The sequence below is a fragment of the Crassostrea angulata genome, chromosome 6 (genome assembly GCF_025612915.1).
Source record: "Crassostrea angulata isolate pt1a10 chromosome 6, ASM2561291v2, whole genome shotgun sequence".
Taxonomy (NCBI): Eukaryota; Metazoa; Mollusca; class Bivalvia; order Ostreida; family Ostreidae; genus Magallana; species Magallana angulata.
In genome coordinates, this window is record NC_069116.1 from 40,360,795 (window position 1) to 40,378,690 (window position 17,896).

Genomic DNA, 17,896 nt, shown 5'->3' on the forward strand with positions numbered 1-17,896 from the left:
TATTTAACATTTGCAACATTTTTTTACTCAACTTTAATTACTTTTTTAAAACTTATTATTCATTTTTCGTGAAGTAATGGTATTGGAAATGCAATTCTTTACTCATGGTAATATTATGCATAACTTCAAGAAAGTTAGGTCATGATAATGGTAACTTAATGCCCAAATCCATGAAGTTGTGATATTGTAATGCATTTTCAATGTAATTCGCCCCAAGCCTGACCAGGATTCGGTTGCTCGAACGTTAGTTAAATTAACGGCAAGTTAATTCCGTAACTTGCACATTTATTTAATGCACAAATAGTTAATGGCTTGTAAGGTAACGTGATTTAAATTTTTGTTCGAAAATAAATTAAAAATGAATTAGCTAACTCAGATTTAATTGATTTTTTTATTAATTACCTCTGTTAAAATCTCTGTACGCGCGTGTTACCATGCCTTTGGTAATTAAAAGGACTGTCACAGTCATAAGAGAAAGAAGAAGCAACTGGTCTTTGGCCGAACATATTTTGTGGAAAAAATGAAGAAGTTCTCAAAGCAAAACAGAATAATTTTTTTACCAATGCGAAAAAGAATAGTGAGGCCAAAAAAAATATTCCTGTTTCCTGTCGCCCGGCCGACCCTATATTTTAACCCCCGACCCTAAAAAATTTTTCGATCGCCAAGTTTTTTTTTCCGGAAATATTAAGATTGACCGACAGGTTTTACGTTTTAGCTAATCGGTCTTCTAAACGTTTGAGAATAAACCCTGACCTGTCTTGTTGATAAAGCGCACGATAAACATTGACTGTGTTAACATGGCGTGTCCGGAGACAACCAGTGTGTTGTCTCTGGAATTCCAACCTTGTATACATTTTAAAGAGGGGAAGAAATTAATCACTAGTGTTAAGGATTCAACTACATTTACACACCTCTTTGAATCTTGCTATGATTGTCAGAATAATTCAAAAGAACCAGAATTTACGGTGTCGGCACAAAATCAAACAAGTACTAGTATACACGGTTCGTTATCGGTGGGAGAAGTTGTTCGCAACTTTTCTTTAAGATCATTTTTATTCATATGCAAAGCAACCGACGACCCTGAGCTGAATAAACTTCAACAACATGCTGCAAATGCCACTAAAAAAGCTGTAAACGCATTTGAATTGCTGATGGCAGGTGGTCGTTCTTTTCCCGACAAGAAACGTAGCAGGTATGTATCAAACTACAAACAAAGTACTTTACCATGGATACAGTTTCACGGACATTTTATTTACCGGTATCAAGCAGCAAATGTGGGGTATATTTTTGTTAACATATTAAAGAGAGATTGTTCTACATCAAATGATTTTAAATATTAAATTAGGTGTCAAAATATTCTGACATATTAAAAAGACCTTTTAATAATATACATTGTACATGTATGGCTCAATATTAAGACACTTTTTTCTTTGAAGAAATATATGCTGTTTGCTTAAAATAAGGTGCAAGTGAATTTTTTTTATATTAAATGCTTGTGTTGTAAATAAATAGATTTTACTGAACTTTTTCTAGCTCAGGGGTCAAAGGTGGGCTTTCCAGAAAGGATGAGTTGTACAACAACTTGATTGAGACCTTTTTTAAGCAACACAAGTTGGATCTCCCTAAACCAGTGCTACAGACAGAGGGCAGCTATATAGTTCAAGTATGTGTTCCAATGAAATTAATTTTAAAGATAATAATGCTTATTAAATTCATTTTGATGCAAGTTTAAAGATTTTTATTTCTCTGACAGATTTGACTTTTACTTTGGTAAGTTTGAAACTATGCAAAGGGATTGGTCATCTATGCTATTGCTAGTTAATAGTCTGTGCACTTATATATGGTTTTGTGTGTCTTCCTCCAGTCTTCATTAATTCTCATCCTTGTATCTTCATCTTAAATGTCGTCATATTAATATATATATTTAACAAACATATACTGCTTACCAAATCTAATATAAAGATACATGTGCTATCCACAATGTACAGTTTTATATCAATCATGATAAATTTGTGCCTTCTTTTTTATAAAGACATGTATTATCATATTAAATATTAAGTGGAAAATAGAAGATAAGATGTTCAACTTAGATAGTTAAATGTTTAAGTTAACTTGATGAAGGCTTATAAAATAGTTATTTTTCCAGGTGTTATGTAACGCTCTGTGGTATATTACGAACCAACATTTGACTATCAACGATGCTGCACATGACAGACAGGATCTTACTCCAATTCTTGATGCATTTGACATGTACCAAGGGTTTAATGAGGTCAAAAGGAAGAAAATGAAGCAGATGCCTCTTAATGCTGGATGTCTTAAATCTCATGCAGAAATTTTATATAGGTCAGTTTAAATTTGTGCTACAACTACGATCACCTTTTCAATATTTAGTTTTGATGAACCAAAGATTATTTCTCATGCAGTGGCAAATTGTTAATGCTTTTGAAATATGAACATCATTTTTGTAGTGTTCTATTGAGACCCATAACTTCTTCTACTGAAGCATGGAGGAAGGGAAGTAAAGAAATTCAGGGCCTGGCTGACTGTTTTGATTCCTATAGCAACTACCTAGATGCAACTATTGAGCATAGGACACCATCATCATTATTTAAGCAGCAATACCACCTGCTGGATGCTATCATAAAAGGAAAGGAAGTTGGAGAATTTTTTATTTTTAATGAAAAACAGCATGTTAATGAACCATTTATTGACTCAAAGCAGAAATACCGATTCCTTAAGGGTCTTCAGCTGTCTGTTCCATTAGACATACTTAAATTCAGTACAGGTGGATCCACAACATCCTCATTCATAATCTGTAGGACACTAGAGAACCGTGCAGAGTCACAGATATTAGTTCAGGGTGCCAGGTTGTTGCAGACAGCAAGATCAGAAATTCAGGAATTTCACACCCGAGAGATGAAAAAAACATTCAAAGAGAAGATTAATAATATAACTTCCTTGTCACCATCTGTTATAGAATACATATACAAGGAGTTGGCATTTGATGGCAGTCAAACGACTAATCCGGTTATGCAAGAACGTTTACGTCTCATTTCATTAGGCCATACAGATTTAATTGCAGATCTAAGGCATACCAATCCAGGAAGACCAAACACGAAGTTTGATGTGTTTTTTGAAAAGCTTCAAGAAGTTCTTGAGAATATTTAAGCTGCTGATGACAGGAGACATGGCCATGCACATCTCAGTGAATTCATTTCAATATCAGACATGATCCAGAGAGCAGTATCTACTTATCCACATGGTACCCCTGTTCCTTCAGCAAGTCTTGTAAAACTACAGTTTGCACCGAGAAATCCATATTACCAAGGGGCTTTGAACTTTACATCTCGTTTAAATGTACAGTTTAAAATTCAAAGAAGACAACTACGCACAACTCATCCTGACAGTCATTTCTGCAATGCTCAGTTTAAGTATCTAAAATCATTTGCTGTAGAGGAAGCTGAAAGATGCATGATGGTATGCTGCGATGATAAGGCAAAAGTACCAATTGGTGATCCTGGTGCTGCAGTATCAACAGGAGTAAGGGGGAAAAAATCAATTGTACCTACTTCCAGCACCCTTGTTGCCCTTGATCACGACATGACACGGTGTTTACTCACACCATCAGTTGTATTACAGTGCGAAGTGCCAAAATGTGTTGACAAATTTTTTGTACGTGGAAAGGTTTTAACTGTGCTGAATGATTCCATTTTTTAGACTGCATCTTTTTTTCGTCATGCAGCATTCCTTTCAAAGATGATGCTTAGTTCAGGCAATGATCCTAAGCCAATGCTGTTGAAATTCACAGACGGTGGAGTAGATCAAAGACACACTCTGGAAGCTGTTAAACTAGCAAACATCTGCTTGTTTAAGGAGTTTAACTTGGACCTTTTAATCCATGCTCGCTGTGCACCAGGTCATAGTTATACAAATCCAGCAGAGAGGGTGATGAGCATTTTAAATCTAGGACTACAAAATGTGTCTTTAGAAAGAAAACCCTGTGAGAAAAAGATTGAAGATGCTTTGAAAAACAAGAATAGCATGGCACAAGTCAGGGCTTTTCATGAAGAAAACCCCAACTTTAGAATAAGACAAGGGTGGACAGAATCTCTTGAGGAAGTAAAAAGAACCATTCAGAATAGATTTGTCAGATTGAAGCGCAAAGATGAACCTGTTCAGGTCTTGGATCCTCTCAGTGACCAAGATATTGAGGTAATGAAACGACACCTAAGAGAACTATTTCCAGACATGGACCTGACAAAATTGCAGAAGACACACACTAGAAAAATCAAGTCATACCAAGATAGGTTGGACCGTCACTGCAAATCTACACAGTACGTTTTCCAAATCAAGAAATGTGACAATGTATCTTGCTGCATTCCCCCTAGAAATCCTCTACCTTCGTGGCTACCAGACCCCCAGTTAGATGCCACAGGTGAACATTATCTTCCATACTCAGAGGTGAGAGGGAAAGAAACAACAGAAAAGGACAGACCAACCCTGAAACTTTTGAAAAAAAAGAAACCACTAGTACCTGCAGAAGAACCTGCAGAAGGCGTTGATTGCTCGACTGTGCTGACAAATACATGTAAGAATGTTGATGTACTGGGATATATTGAGGAACCTCAATCAACACCAAGTCTGTGTACTGTACAGAATGCCAGATTAATTGTAGATTGCATAGAATGCAGGAAACCGCGTGTAGTATACTCAAAATACAGATTAACTGAAAGACAACAATATTCAATTGTATGTGACCTTAGTGAGCTAGAATACACCTGTGGATCACCGATACTCCCTCCTTCAAATCCATTATATAAAACGGTAATGGCGAGGTCAACCATCACATGTCAAAGTCCGGTTGAATTATCCTACTACAGGAGTGGTTTTGGCCATGCAAACCTTTGTTCATATTGTTGTGGAGAGGGGGAAGTTAAAGTAAATCCACCCTCCTGTGACGTCATACATTTTACTTAAACTATGAATTCATTGATATTCTTGCAAGTAGATTTGTAATTTCTATGTTATCATAGGTGCACATCAAAAACTCAAATCATTATTTACTTGGAGATATTTAATAAGCGTTTTTCATCCTTATATTCGACATAATTCAATAATGACAAAGGGAAATAACTCTTTTCTACTTTTCTCTAAGTAATATATCTAAATGCTATAATTTTTTCTAATGCAAACAATTTTTTCTTTTTTTAAAATTAATTTTAGTTTTCTGGCATAGTAAGCAATAAAATTTAAATATACAAACAAGTATCCAACCACTTATTTATAATTTTTAAACAAAAAAACTGTGATTTTCAGATGATAATTTCAGCCTTTGGTTTTTGTTACCTTACATCTTAAATAGTATGGATACATATATATTTCATTTATTCAAGTCCAATAAGTTAAAAAAAAGTTAAGTTTTTAACTTTGAACCCATGATTTTATAGGTACGGAGTTACCTTAATCAAGAACTTTTGCAGAAGTTCAAGACTGTTCTTCCCATCTGTGAAAGCTGCATCTTGCAGGGAAAGGACATTATTACACAGAGGCCCTATGGAAAATTTTAAAGCTTCTTCTGAGGCCTGAAAACACTGTTTCCCCTATTAATATGACACATGTTTCAAGTTTTAAAAAATAATTTTTTTTTTGAAAAATAAAATGTTTTACCTACCTACCTACCCTATTTTTTGGTCAGGTGACAGGAAACAGATTTTTTTTTGGCCTAAATGGGCAGAGGTAACTGAATAGGTGAATGCCGTGGACGTTCAACACAGATCGGTCATATATAAATTCTAGGTAAAAAGTAAATACACGGTCTCCGTGATTCTCGGCACGTGACTACCATCATGATGAAATGAGAATATACACTTTCGGGGAGTCAAAGCTATGGCATCCAACAATACATCCTACAAAGTTCAGGTGAGTACATACACATGTGCACACCTCGATCATCCCATTTTGCAGTTCAGATGTTCGGATAGTTCGATGAATTTTATTAGGGTAATTAATGATCCTTAGCTGAGACATATGACGCGACACTTTTATTTACTGTAGTAAAAGACAAAATTCAGATAAACTCTAACCAAGAGTGCAGCAAACACCAAGCATCCATTTAGCCAATGAATAAATATAGATCAATAATGAACAAATTAAAAGAACATTATTGGATAATAATCTTATGCACGAATTTCTAGTGAACATCAGCATGGTAAACAATCTATATCATTACATTCAGAATCTCAGTGAAAGGCAATTGTGTACTCAGCAGGAAAAATGAGATACATGTATTCGTGGAGCACTATATAACGATTAACTAACGATCGGGCAACAGGATCCAGTACTGTAATGAATTTGTTCAACGTCTGCAGAGACAATGAACGGAAAGCAATTAATTGTAATTATTCTAAGTCAAAAGGACATTGAACTTGTTGGTGGACCAACCGACTGACAGACAGATAGAGACATACATACGGACAGCAGCAAAGCAATTTGCCCTCCCTTCTTCGAAAGGGGGGGGGCATAAGAAGTTTACCACAAGTTTTGGAAAATTCGTTATATTGACCATTTTTTAAATGATGAAATATATATAGTATTTTGTTATTTGACCAAATAGAGCATTTACTGGTATGTTATAGTGCAGTCATCTTCTGATTAAGAGCCTTGTAAGTTCTTCCTTTTACTGGGTGATCTACAGCGAAGCCCGTAATAACGGTACGTACGATTTCATTGTAAATAAAATTTATACATCCTTATACGTACTTTATTTTTAAGAAGAAATGAATGTTGGATCTGGTTTTGGTTTAATTTTGGATTTGGTTTTTTTAAACACGAAGTGGTACTGTTGTCGATGTAACTACGTGATTTGATATTTTGCCTTAAATATTATAAGACAGACACGTAGTATCGTTTTTGAAAGGAGGGAGGGGACCGCCAAATCGAATAATCTTGACAAGCATGTAAACTAACCAAAAAAAAGGCAAATTCGCAAACTATATTTTACATGCTCTCACTTAAGTGGGCGGGGCTGGGGGCTCAAAACGTTAAAAGGCTGCAAATTAAAACAAATATGATTTTAAGAAACAGAGACCAATGATTTTTTGGGTGTATTTTTTCAGTGAAATGAGAAAAAAAAGATTTTTTAGTGGAACGAAGTATTCAGAGCATAAAAGTAGCATTCAATTGATGTGCATATAATAATGAATGAACACATGCCAAAGATGGTTTGCTCAAGTTTTGAGTTTTTTAAAAAACAATGTTTCAGAAATTAAAATCGTCATTATTTTATACCTATACTTATAAATAAAGGCATTTTGCAAATAAACTACAATTTGCATACACTAGAGTACATGCTTACACCTTTGGTATTTCAACACATGTGAGATGATGTCCGTAAGGTATAACTGAATTTTAATCTTTTAAGTTATTATTGTACAATTAATCAAAAACCTTCTTTCATTTTCGATAAACAAGCCCGAAATAACAAAAATGAGAGTAAGGTGATGGAAACGCTTTGGCGGATCCCAGTCAGGTTATAGTCTCGATTAAAGTATATATACTTGCAATGAAATAATATTAAATGATTACGTAAAGATTGAATATACTTACTGTGAGCCTATTTAGAGAATACATAAAAGTTAAGATTTGACAAATGTTTAATAAATAAAACGTTTAGTGGGCGATTTTATTTTTGATTCTCTTTCCCTTGCGAAGCACGAACTCTGGTGAGAGAATGGAATAGAACTTTCCAGAACGGGGAAACCAAGTAATGAACGAAATGTATAGGACGAGTTCATCATCCACCGTGCGGGCAGTTAACAATCGGGCCGATACGTTGAATCTGGCACTTTTGGTTTAAAATATGCATGGAAATAAATAATAATGCATAACCTAGCGTGTTTTAATTTCATACACCTTCATACCACGACAGATTGGTTGTAAACCTTAGACATTAGATCTACGAAAAGAATGCACTGTCACTGTCGAGCCACCTCAACAATTGAACTTGTTCAACTTCTTAAAAACTACATATAGCCAATTCTTTCAAATTAAGTTTAAGTTTACTAGGGACAGCGCAAAAATGGTCAAAACTTAACCATTTTTCAAAAATCTTCTCCTCTACTCCAACACATCAGTAAGAAAATATGAATTCATAATTACCAGTAAACACTCTACAAATTGTATATCCCCTACAGGGGAAGGGGTTTTATCTTTAGGGTATGGCCAAAATGGTCATATAGTGTTAATGCATATAATGGGGGGGGGGGGCTGTATATGAGTTTAAATATTTAATTCTGCTCTTGAATTTCAATTAAATACATAAGAACATATTAAGGAAAAGATGAAACTGTTTATCAAAGTTAAAGATATAAAAACTTTCGGCAAGAGTTCGGGGAGGATGTAACATTTAATTATAACATGCTTACCAAAAACAGGAAAACCTGAACTGGCGCCCAATTAGTATTTTAATATATTACATGTATACAAAACTGCTTATAATTGCTTTATAAGTTTGTGGACTTCATGACCATGCAAACACATAGGGCCTCATGGCCGGGGCCACATAGGCAAAAACTTCCAAAACTGTAAAATTCATGGTCCTTTTGTTAGCGTTTCAGGCCTAGGGTGGGGCCAATTTGGTGTTATAATGAAAATGTATTAATTCTTGAAATCTTTTTCTCTCTTCCCTCACAAGTTGGATAAAAAACTAAATGCATGATTTTGATTTGAATAATTCTTAAATTCATAGTCCCTAGTTCAGGCCTTATGAGAGGGGCCATTATGGCCATATAGTAAAAATGTATTAAATCTTGGAGAATCTTCTTCACCGCTCACATATGTGTTTGTATAGGCATGCCATATCGTGGGGTATATTTTTGTACCAATCGGACGTCAACTTCCTGTTAATTTAGTATTTTTTTTATTTTAGCCAAAATTTTCAAACGAATTTTCCTCAAAGATTTCTCAGCAGCTATTTATCGCAGATGCTTGAAATTTTAACACACTATTTGTTTATGCATGCCATATTGTGGGGTATATTTCTGTACCAATCGGATGCCAGCTTTCTGTTAAATGTTGACTTTGCTTAATTTGCATATTCACATCAGAGCGGGGGTATAACTAGTGAGCATTGGCTCACAGATATATTGTTTCCTCTGTTTTGCTTTAAGTCAAACTTTGTTTAAGCCTAATTCCACAATATAGAAAAAATATCAAATGTTATGTTAATGATAATTCATTTCATAAAAACTTTTTGTGTTGAGAACAAAATTTACTCATGACATTGAACTGTTTAGGGGTTTTAGCAAATAAAAATTTGGGTCATTTATCGGGTCAGCTGTCTGGTAGAAAGGAGGGGCAAAAAGAATCGCAGAGAGGAGCATAGTTTGAAGTGTGCACTACAATACAGCACAAGCCATATAAATTGAAATGGGCATATAAACAGACGATAATGTGGGTTGAAAGTGTACTTTAGCTGGGTCGGATAAAACCGAAAGAGAAAGCTTGCCACAGAGTATGCAGGAAGGAAAGAATCATTAACTAAAGCAGGTGGAGATGACAGTAGTTGATGTTCTAGATCCAAAAAGTGAAAAATTGACACTGTGAAAAAGCCCAAAGGATACAATAAGCTTGATTTCCAGTCGATTTGAAAGAAGAATCTTCTCCCACAGCATTGATACCCAAGAAAGCAAAGAAGTTACATCGAAATACTTCACAGATGCTGAAGGCTAAGAGGAATGTATATCATAAAAGTCTTGACACCCAGTACCTCAGTTATGAAATCAGAGGGAATTAGAATCCAATCTTTACATCTCGGTGGGGAGGAGATGGTTGTCGCTAAAGGCTTTTTTACAGGTGACTGACGAAAAAAAATAATTGTTGAATAAATATTGGCCGTCTTGAAGATTTATGCGAGGACCTCGTGATTCAGAATTCAAGACATTACACTTTAGCTTCTTGTGAAATATATGTTCTGTCTATTGGCCTTGAATAGCTTCTGGTGGTGTTTCTGTACATTATAGATTAAATGTGCATTTGGTGTAGTGAGATAAAAAAAAATTACAGGTTTCTCGGACACTATTCAATTTCAGCCGTTATCTTTAGACCGAAGTGATTTTTTTTATCCCAATCATAATTTTTTTTTAAAATTTTCAGCTGTTTTCAACTGTAGAAACAACAGTGATGACAGCGATACAAATGAAAGTCAATTAGGTGATGATACTATAGACAACCAACGACGTTTAACCTTTTGTAAAAATAACCTTTTAAATTTATAATATAACCATCTTTAGAAGATTGATTAAATTCATTTGATGACTTTTGTTGATTCATTTTTCTGTAACAGTAACTTTTGTTTTTCAGCTACATGTACATGTCGCAAGAACAATGATGGCAAAGTCGGCAATAATACAAATGAAAGCCAATTACATGACACTGAAAGTCTTGTTGACTAAAAGAGCCAAAGTTCATCCTGTTAAGGTAAATTAAATATATTAAATATGCTGGAACATTGTTTAGACAATTATGGTATTATTTTCAAAACTCTCAAGAAAGGTGGCAGTTTTTTGGCGTTTCAGACTTAAAGGGGCATAGTCATGATTTTTTCATTAAAATAAATTTGAGAATTAGAATTTAGAAATAAAAGACCTAATCATACTTGTAACACATCACAAAAACCAATTTTTTAAAATTTACACTTTTTGAGCACTTAGACTTTTCAAAATCAAAACAAGACACGAGCTTACTAATGCGGTTCTATTATGGTTTGAAACATCACGTGACTAAACTTTAAACATGGCGCCGAAATTGACAGCATTAGAGAAGAAGAAAAGAAATCTAGAGTGAATGCGACGATACCAAAGCATAACAATTAATATTGGTGATGTTATAGACGACTGGAATGGGTTTAAATATTATTTAAACCTCAACAGCGACAGGAGTTTGGCGGAATTTCTTGTTCAAATGTAAGTTTAGAGATATGTCATCGGGGAACGGCTCAAGATTCGATATACTTGTAGCTTTATTACTTTTATACTTGTAGTTAGAATAGTCGCGTAAATGCAGGTTTTTCAAATGCAACACAGGTTAGGAAAATGCATTGATCGAGAAATATGTGAGAGTTGATTTAATCATCATCATTAATTGATGAAGTTTTTATTCTAACGGACCTTGGGAAGAGGGTGCATGGCGGGACAATTGGAGGGGGTGGAGTCAGGTGGGGCTAGTATTCATGCAAATAGTGGAAAAGATTGTAGGTCTTTTAAATTAAATGACGGTGTGAATACCAAATCTGTAATTCTTTTTCATTCCAAATTACATATTCTTGTTCGGAAGATTCAGCATGAAGGTCCCTTAATTTTTCTTCCTCTTTTGTTCAAATTGCTTGGCATGAAGAACTCGTCTTCCTCGTCTACCTCTGTCCCACCCTCTACCTTTCCCTTCCCTTACAACAGTCAAGTTGGGGTTCCTCTTCTAAAGTTTTCTAAGTTTTCTATCTTCTTAAGATAATTTAATTTAGAAATCAATTCTTTTGAAATGTTGTGCTTTCAACTCTGCTGCATAACATAGAGTATATATATATATATATATATATATATATATATATATATATATATATATATATATATATATATATATATATATATATATATAAAGCACAGAGAAATTCACCTTGTTGGAGCTCCACCTCCGCCCCGGCCGGGGCTTGAACTCACGACCTCTGGAACCCATTCTCCTAGCAGTGAGCGGCCACCGCGCTAACCACTGGGCCATCTAGGCAAGACAAAAAATCTTGCTTTCGATGACGAAGGGAAACTAGCGCGCTGGTCGCTCACTACACGGTCGTTTGAGATACAGGTGGAATGCAGTTAAACGACAATTTGAGAGGATCAGGACGATACACATTGCATAGATATATACATATAATAAGCACAAACATTGCAATAACTCTCAAATTGACATATACCTGCCCATAGTGAATGATAAAGATATACATAAAGCACAGAGAAATTCACCTTGTTGGAGCTCCACCTCCGCCCCGGCCGGGGCTTGAACTCACGACCTCTGGAACCCATTCTCCTAGCAGTGAGCGGCCACCGCGCTAACCACTGGGCCATCTAGGCAAGACAAAAAATTTTGCTTTCGATGACGAAGGGAAACTAACAATGTGTATCGTCCTGATCCTCTCAAATTGTCGTTTAAGTGCATTCCACCTGTATCTCAAACGACCGTGTAGTGAGCGACCAGCGCGCTAGTTTCCCTTCGTCATCGAAAGCAAGATTTTTTGTCTTGCCTAGATGGCCCAGTGGTTAGCGCGGTGGCCGCTCACTGCTAGGAGAACGGGTTCCAGAGGTCGTGAGTTCAAGCCCCGGACGGGGCGGAGGTGGAGCTCCAACAAGGTGAATTTCTCTGTGCTTTATGTATATCTTTATCATTCACTATGGGCAGGTATATGTCAATTTGAGAGTTATTGCAATGTTTGTGCTTATTATATGTATATATCTATGCAATGTGTATCGTCCTGATCCTCTCAAATTGTCGTTTAAGTGCATTCCACCTGTATCTCAAACGACCGTGTAGTGAGCGACCAGCGCGCTAGTTTCCCTTCGTCATCGAAAGCAAGATTTTTTGTCTTGCCTAGATGGCCCAGTGGTTAGCGCGGTGGCCGCTCACTGCTAGGAGAATGGGTTCAATGGGAGAATAAGCACAAACATTGCAATAACTCTCAAATTGACATATACCTGCCCATAGTGAATGATAAAGATATACATAAAGCACAGAGAAATTCACCTTGTTGGAGCTCCACCTCCGCCCCGGCCGGGGCTTGAACTCACGACCTCTGGAACCCATTCTCCTAGCAGTGAGCGGCCACCGCGCTAACCACTGGGCCATCTAGGCAAGACAAAAAATCCTGCTTTCGATGACGAAGGGAAACTAGCGCGCTGGTCGCTCACTACACGGTCGTTTGAGATACAGGTGGAATGCAGTTAAACGACAATTTGAGAGGATCAGGACGATACACATTGTTAGTTTCCCTTCGTCATCGAAAGCAAGATTTTTTGTCTTGCCTCGATGGCCCAGTGGTTAGCGCGGTGGCCGCTCACTGCTAGGAGAATGGGTTCCAGAGGTCGTGAGTTCAAGCCCCGGACGGGGCGGAGGTGGAGCTCCAACAAGGTGAATTTCTCTGTGCTTTATGTATATCTTTATCATTCACTATGGGCAGGTATATCTCAATTTGAGAGTTATTGCAATGTTTGTGCTTATTATATATATATATATATATATATATATATATATATATATATATATATATTGTTTCAAGTATTTTGTACATTATTTATTATTGTAGGTATAATCTTTTGCTTACGGCTTTTTCATGACACTAGCGTAAGCTATGCCAACTGAGCGCATTATTGGAAATACAATAATGATCTTTTTTTAAGTCTTATTTAATTAAAAAGTCCAAATATGGACTTTTGTGAACAAAATACATTTTTAATTTTTTAACACAATCTTGGTGATAATTCATAACATTTAAACCATTATTTTTTTCATTACCATTGGGTTTTTTTATAAAATTTAACTGAATTAAGTAAGAATTTAACTTGAATATTATTAATACCATGTCTGTTCTGAGAGGGTATCCAACTCTGAGATGCTGCTTTGCCCCGCTTCAGCATACAGTGACCTTAAACATCGTTTTCTGGACATCGTGTTCGATACAAGACAAGTTATTCTAAAAATAAAGTTTTAGTCATCTAGTTTTAACGTGTAATTTTGTGTTTTGAGACGAACCCCCGTTTTTAGTGAAAGTGAAGAAAGGCTTTTAATAATGCAATTTTCATTTGTATTTAATTTGTCCATGTATAATATCTATATATTGATTAACATGGGTTAAAGTTTTCTAAGTGTCTTTTGTATACATTTGGAAAATATCGGTATTTTTACATTCGCCCGTGGTTTCTTTGCTGATGACAAGCGTTTGTTTACAGTCCGAAAGAATGCGCGCGCATTTAGTCTCCACTTTCAATGTTAACCTACAGTGTGTTTACAAAAACGATCTTTGGGGCCAGATTCTGCGGTAATTTTTCAATATGTCATTCGTGAAAACATGTTGCAAGGGCAAGTTACAAAAATCAACACAATTTGTTTAAAACATCTTTATTTACAACAAATTACAAACCTCAAGGAGGAAAGATGGATAGGCTGTACAATATTTTTTTTTATATGGTCAAAATGGCTGCAATGTAACAATATAAATTTTCTACCCCTCTTTTGCCGAAAGAGCGGGGGCTTCCTTCCCCTCTCGAACTCTAACCCCCCCCCCCCCCCCCCCCCCGCACACACACACACCTTGAACCGGTGGACCTCGGTTTGGGCCTTCGGCCGTCATCATCGCTCTCTACTTTTTATTTTCCTCCACTTACTCTAAAACTTATTAAGAAACCTGATAGTAAGGCTACAGCATACTAATCAAAGTCGCAGCGCTATCGTTTTTGTGGTTGAGGCAGAAAATACAAAATATTTTGTTGTATAAATTCAATATTTTCGTCATCAGACAGAACATTTAGGATGATAGTCTATTCAATTATAACTAAAACAGACAAGAAGTATCAGGAACATTATTTTATTGCCCTTGTCTTTACTTGAAATAAAAAACAATGTAAAAATAAAAAATAATAAAATAAAAATATAAAAACAATAAAAAACAAGGTGTCCAGGTAGCGTAGTTGACAATACACTCGCTTTTCACTGCTGCGACCCGAGTTCGATCCCCGTGATCGACAGAGGTCGTATGTGATAGGGTTTGGCGGTCGCCCGCTTGGACACGTGGGTTCTCTCCGGGTACTCCGGCTTCTTCCCACACCAATGACCCCCTCGCGCTAACATCCGTGCCAACGAGAGATATTAATATAAGTTGTAGAACTTGTTTATCAATCGTTGTAAAATAAATAAAGTTCAGTTTCAGTTCAGTATAAAAAACAATAACAAACATAGATGTTCTGTTGTTAAGTTATGACTTTTATATAAAAAAGAAAGAACTATATCATAAATGGATAAAGCGTTTTATGCCTCAAAATTTAAAGTTATGAAAAGAGCTTTAAAATTTGTTAAAATATAGGTTAATACATGTATATATCTAATTCAGGTGGTTTATAAATATAAATTGTCTAATGGAAGTAAGGGAAATATGATATGTTAATAATGAGATAATTTCACAAAAAGTACGTACTTTAATGGGGGGTTTCGTATCGGTTTTTTGAACCGCTTGCTCCAACACCATTTTATAATATGATATGCGAAATAATATAAACAATACTATATGTAAAATTGGTTTTGAAGCACATTGCGCTCTATACCTTCTACTCTTGAAAATGAAGAAAAACTGATGATTTTTATGCTTTTGAGAAAATGCGGGAATACTCCATTTACGTGACGTCATAAAAGCACATGGAATTTAAGGGCGTGAAATAATCTTTAAATATAGACGTTATTATTTTCCAAATTTGTTAAAGGGCGATTTTCGGAGACCTGGGACAGAAACTTTTGCACAGTAGTGGCTTACCTTCAATTCCGCATGAACAGCCTCCATTTGTTCTTTCTTTTGTTTTAATTTTTCGCAATATGCCGTCTGCAGTTCAAATGCCTCTGCATTGAATGTGCTCTGAAAAAAATCGCACCACTAAACGTCAAACGTGCAAATCAATTCCGTAGTATCTCATGTGAGAATATCGAATTTATAATACTAGTAATTTTTATCCTATCTGATCAATGTGTTATTGAGAAAATTAAGTGAACAGCTTACGTTCAAATTGTCAAGTCTTTGAATGGCATCGACTTCAACAAACTTGGTACATTCTTCACTTACGGATCTGTAAAAAAAAATATAGTAGATGTTATTTTTGTTACAAAAATGTGATTTATTTAAAAAAAACCCATGCTGACAATATCATTATGCTCCTTCATAAATTTAATTGGAGTGGAACAGAAGATTTATTTTAGAATTTCATATAAAAAGTGAATTATGATGGAGTTATGATGTGAAGTATGATGGAACTGGCCCTTCCCTCCACATTTTGCAACCATGTAAAAAAATTGAATTGAAAACAAGGAAATGAATAGTGAAATTGAATTTATGGATAACCCCCCCCCCCCCCACCACACACACACACGGATTACCGTAGTATTTTCATCATTGTCTGGAGTAGAATATCGATTCATTTAGTGTACACTAATACGGTTTTTATTAAATGTTAAATATTTACAGTATGTTTTCTTCTCTTTTCTCCAACTTTTCAGCATTTTTAGTCCCGCGTTTTCGTCTCCTTTTGATTTTATTCTGTCTTTGGAGGGCCAGGTTCATTATTTGTCGTATCTCCTCCGACGACTTTAATTTTCTATCTTTGGCCATGGTTGTTGTTTTAATTCAATTTCTGAAGGAAAATCTATTTCTCTCTTTCTGTTGAATAATTTCTACGTTTTTCCCAGCATCTCCAAGTCCTCCTGCTTTGGCTGTTTCGCTAACGTTGGGTGAGAACTTTTCTTTTGCTTGTCTCTGTGGTTTTCGCCGTCTTTTCTCCTCTCCTCTTTCTTCTTCCCCTTCCTCGTCTTCACCCTCCCATGCATCTGTGTTCTTTGATCTCGTTTCCAGTTTTGCGAACATTTCTTCCAACCTTTTTATCAAATAATCATTACGGTCCTTATCGCCTACGGCACGCCGGCTACCCTGTTACAAAAGTATTACATTTTTAAGAATCGATTGGATATCCTAACTGATGTGATCTATGTACAACTACAAAATGATATGATTTTGTCATTATAATAATAAACAAATTTTATGCTGTGTAACATGTGTGGCTGTCTCAAATTGTGGTCATTAACAAATCAATAATGTAAGAGAACCCTAACAAACTAATGAACTGCAAACACACAATATAAGACAAAGAAATAAATGACTTGATCAAAGAACTTACCACGGTGGTGACTGGGCCATCCTTAGGTTCTGAATTGTATTTAGAGTCCATTTCTCAATTTTAACGATCTGTACAAAAAATTAATCAGGTGGTAAAACTGTACGCAAAGTTTATGTGACTTTGGTCGTTATGACAGTTTGTCTGTATGATTATTGTGATGTCAGATCATTATGACGTCACCCAACGCGGATGGAAATAAAAATGACTACCGTCAGAAGAAAAGAGCATATGCTCATTGTATTTTTAAAAATCAGTATGAACTTATTTATTAAATCGGTACAGAAAAGATTATTTTTTCATTTTCATACAACATTCATTAAGAAAACCTATTTAAATTCAATAAATAAACAAGTTTTTTATGAGAACTATTTTTCGTGCGGTAGGTTTTGTTTTATGAAAATGACAGAAGGCAAGGAATTTCATGAAATTTTAATGTATTTTTCTGTTTAAGTTATATTTTATTCATATAGCACAGTTTTACATTTGAAAGCTTTGGAATATACTAGTACGCTATGGGTTTTGCTTGTCACGTACAAAATTAAATCTTGAGAGTGTGATAGAATCTCAGCATAAATATCAGCATAGAATCTCATGCAAATATATAAAATAATCTGAAATTTTTGAAGCCAAAGTTTACAAGAATTTTTACATTAGAATAATTTGATGCTTTTGTCCAGAATGATTATAATACCATTCTGTGTAACTATTTTCAAAGAGGTATAGCGCCTATACCAATTAACTGAATATTGTAGCTAACCATATTTTTTGTTACTGCAAATTTCATTTCCCGACTGCCTTCCTGCCAATAAAAAAATTAACAACATCAAATATAAGTTCACTTATTTATTAATGAAAACAACATATTCATACGTTACAAACAATGTTGGGCGAATGGCCGCAAAGTTTGCTGGAGCCAAGGGAGACAA

General features: G+C 35.4%; 2 protein-coding genes across 3 annotated transcripts; one reads left to right on the forward strand and one right to left on the reverse strand.

The window, feature by feature from the left end:
- Positions 1–615: 615 nt before the first annotated feature.
- On the forward strand, positions 616–5,525 carry LOC128189510 (uncharacterized). Of its 2 annotated transcripts, XM_052861147.1 has the most exons (6): positions 616–1,192; positions 1,534–1,663; positions 1,754–1,770; positions 2,147–2,343; positions 2,469–4,334; positions 4,389–5,525. In XM_052861147.1, exons 5-6 carry the CDS (start codon positions 3,757–3,759, stop codon positions 4,975–4,977), a joined length of 1,167 nt encoding a protein of 388 aa, XP_052717107.1. In that variant the 5' UTR covers positions 616–1,192; positions 1,534–1,663; positions 1,754–1,770; positions 2,147–2,343; positions 2,469–3,756; the 3' UTR covers positions 4,978–5,525. The 2 variants fall into 2 exon arrangements, with proteins under 2 accessions (XP_052717107.1, XP_052717105.1); XM_052861145.1 differs by having other exon boundaries at positions 2,469–5,525.
- Positions 5,526–16,214: 10,689 nt separating this feature from the next.
- Positions 16,215–17,139, reverse strand: LOC128187017 (uncharacterized). Its single transcript, XM_052857048.1, has 2 exons — positions 16,971–17,139; positions 16,215–16,723 (listed from the first exon to the last, which is right to left on the reverse strand). The coding sequence occupies exons 1-2, from the start codon at positions 17,019–17,021 to the stop codon at positions 16,424–16,426; spliced, it is 351 nt and encodes a 116-aa protein (XP_052713008.1). The 5' UTR covers positions 17,022–17,139; the 3' UTR covers positions 16,215–16,423.
- Between the last annotated feature and the right edge of the window lie 757 nt (positions 17,140–17,896).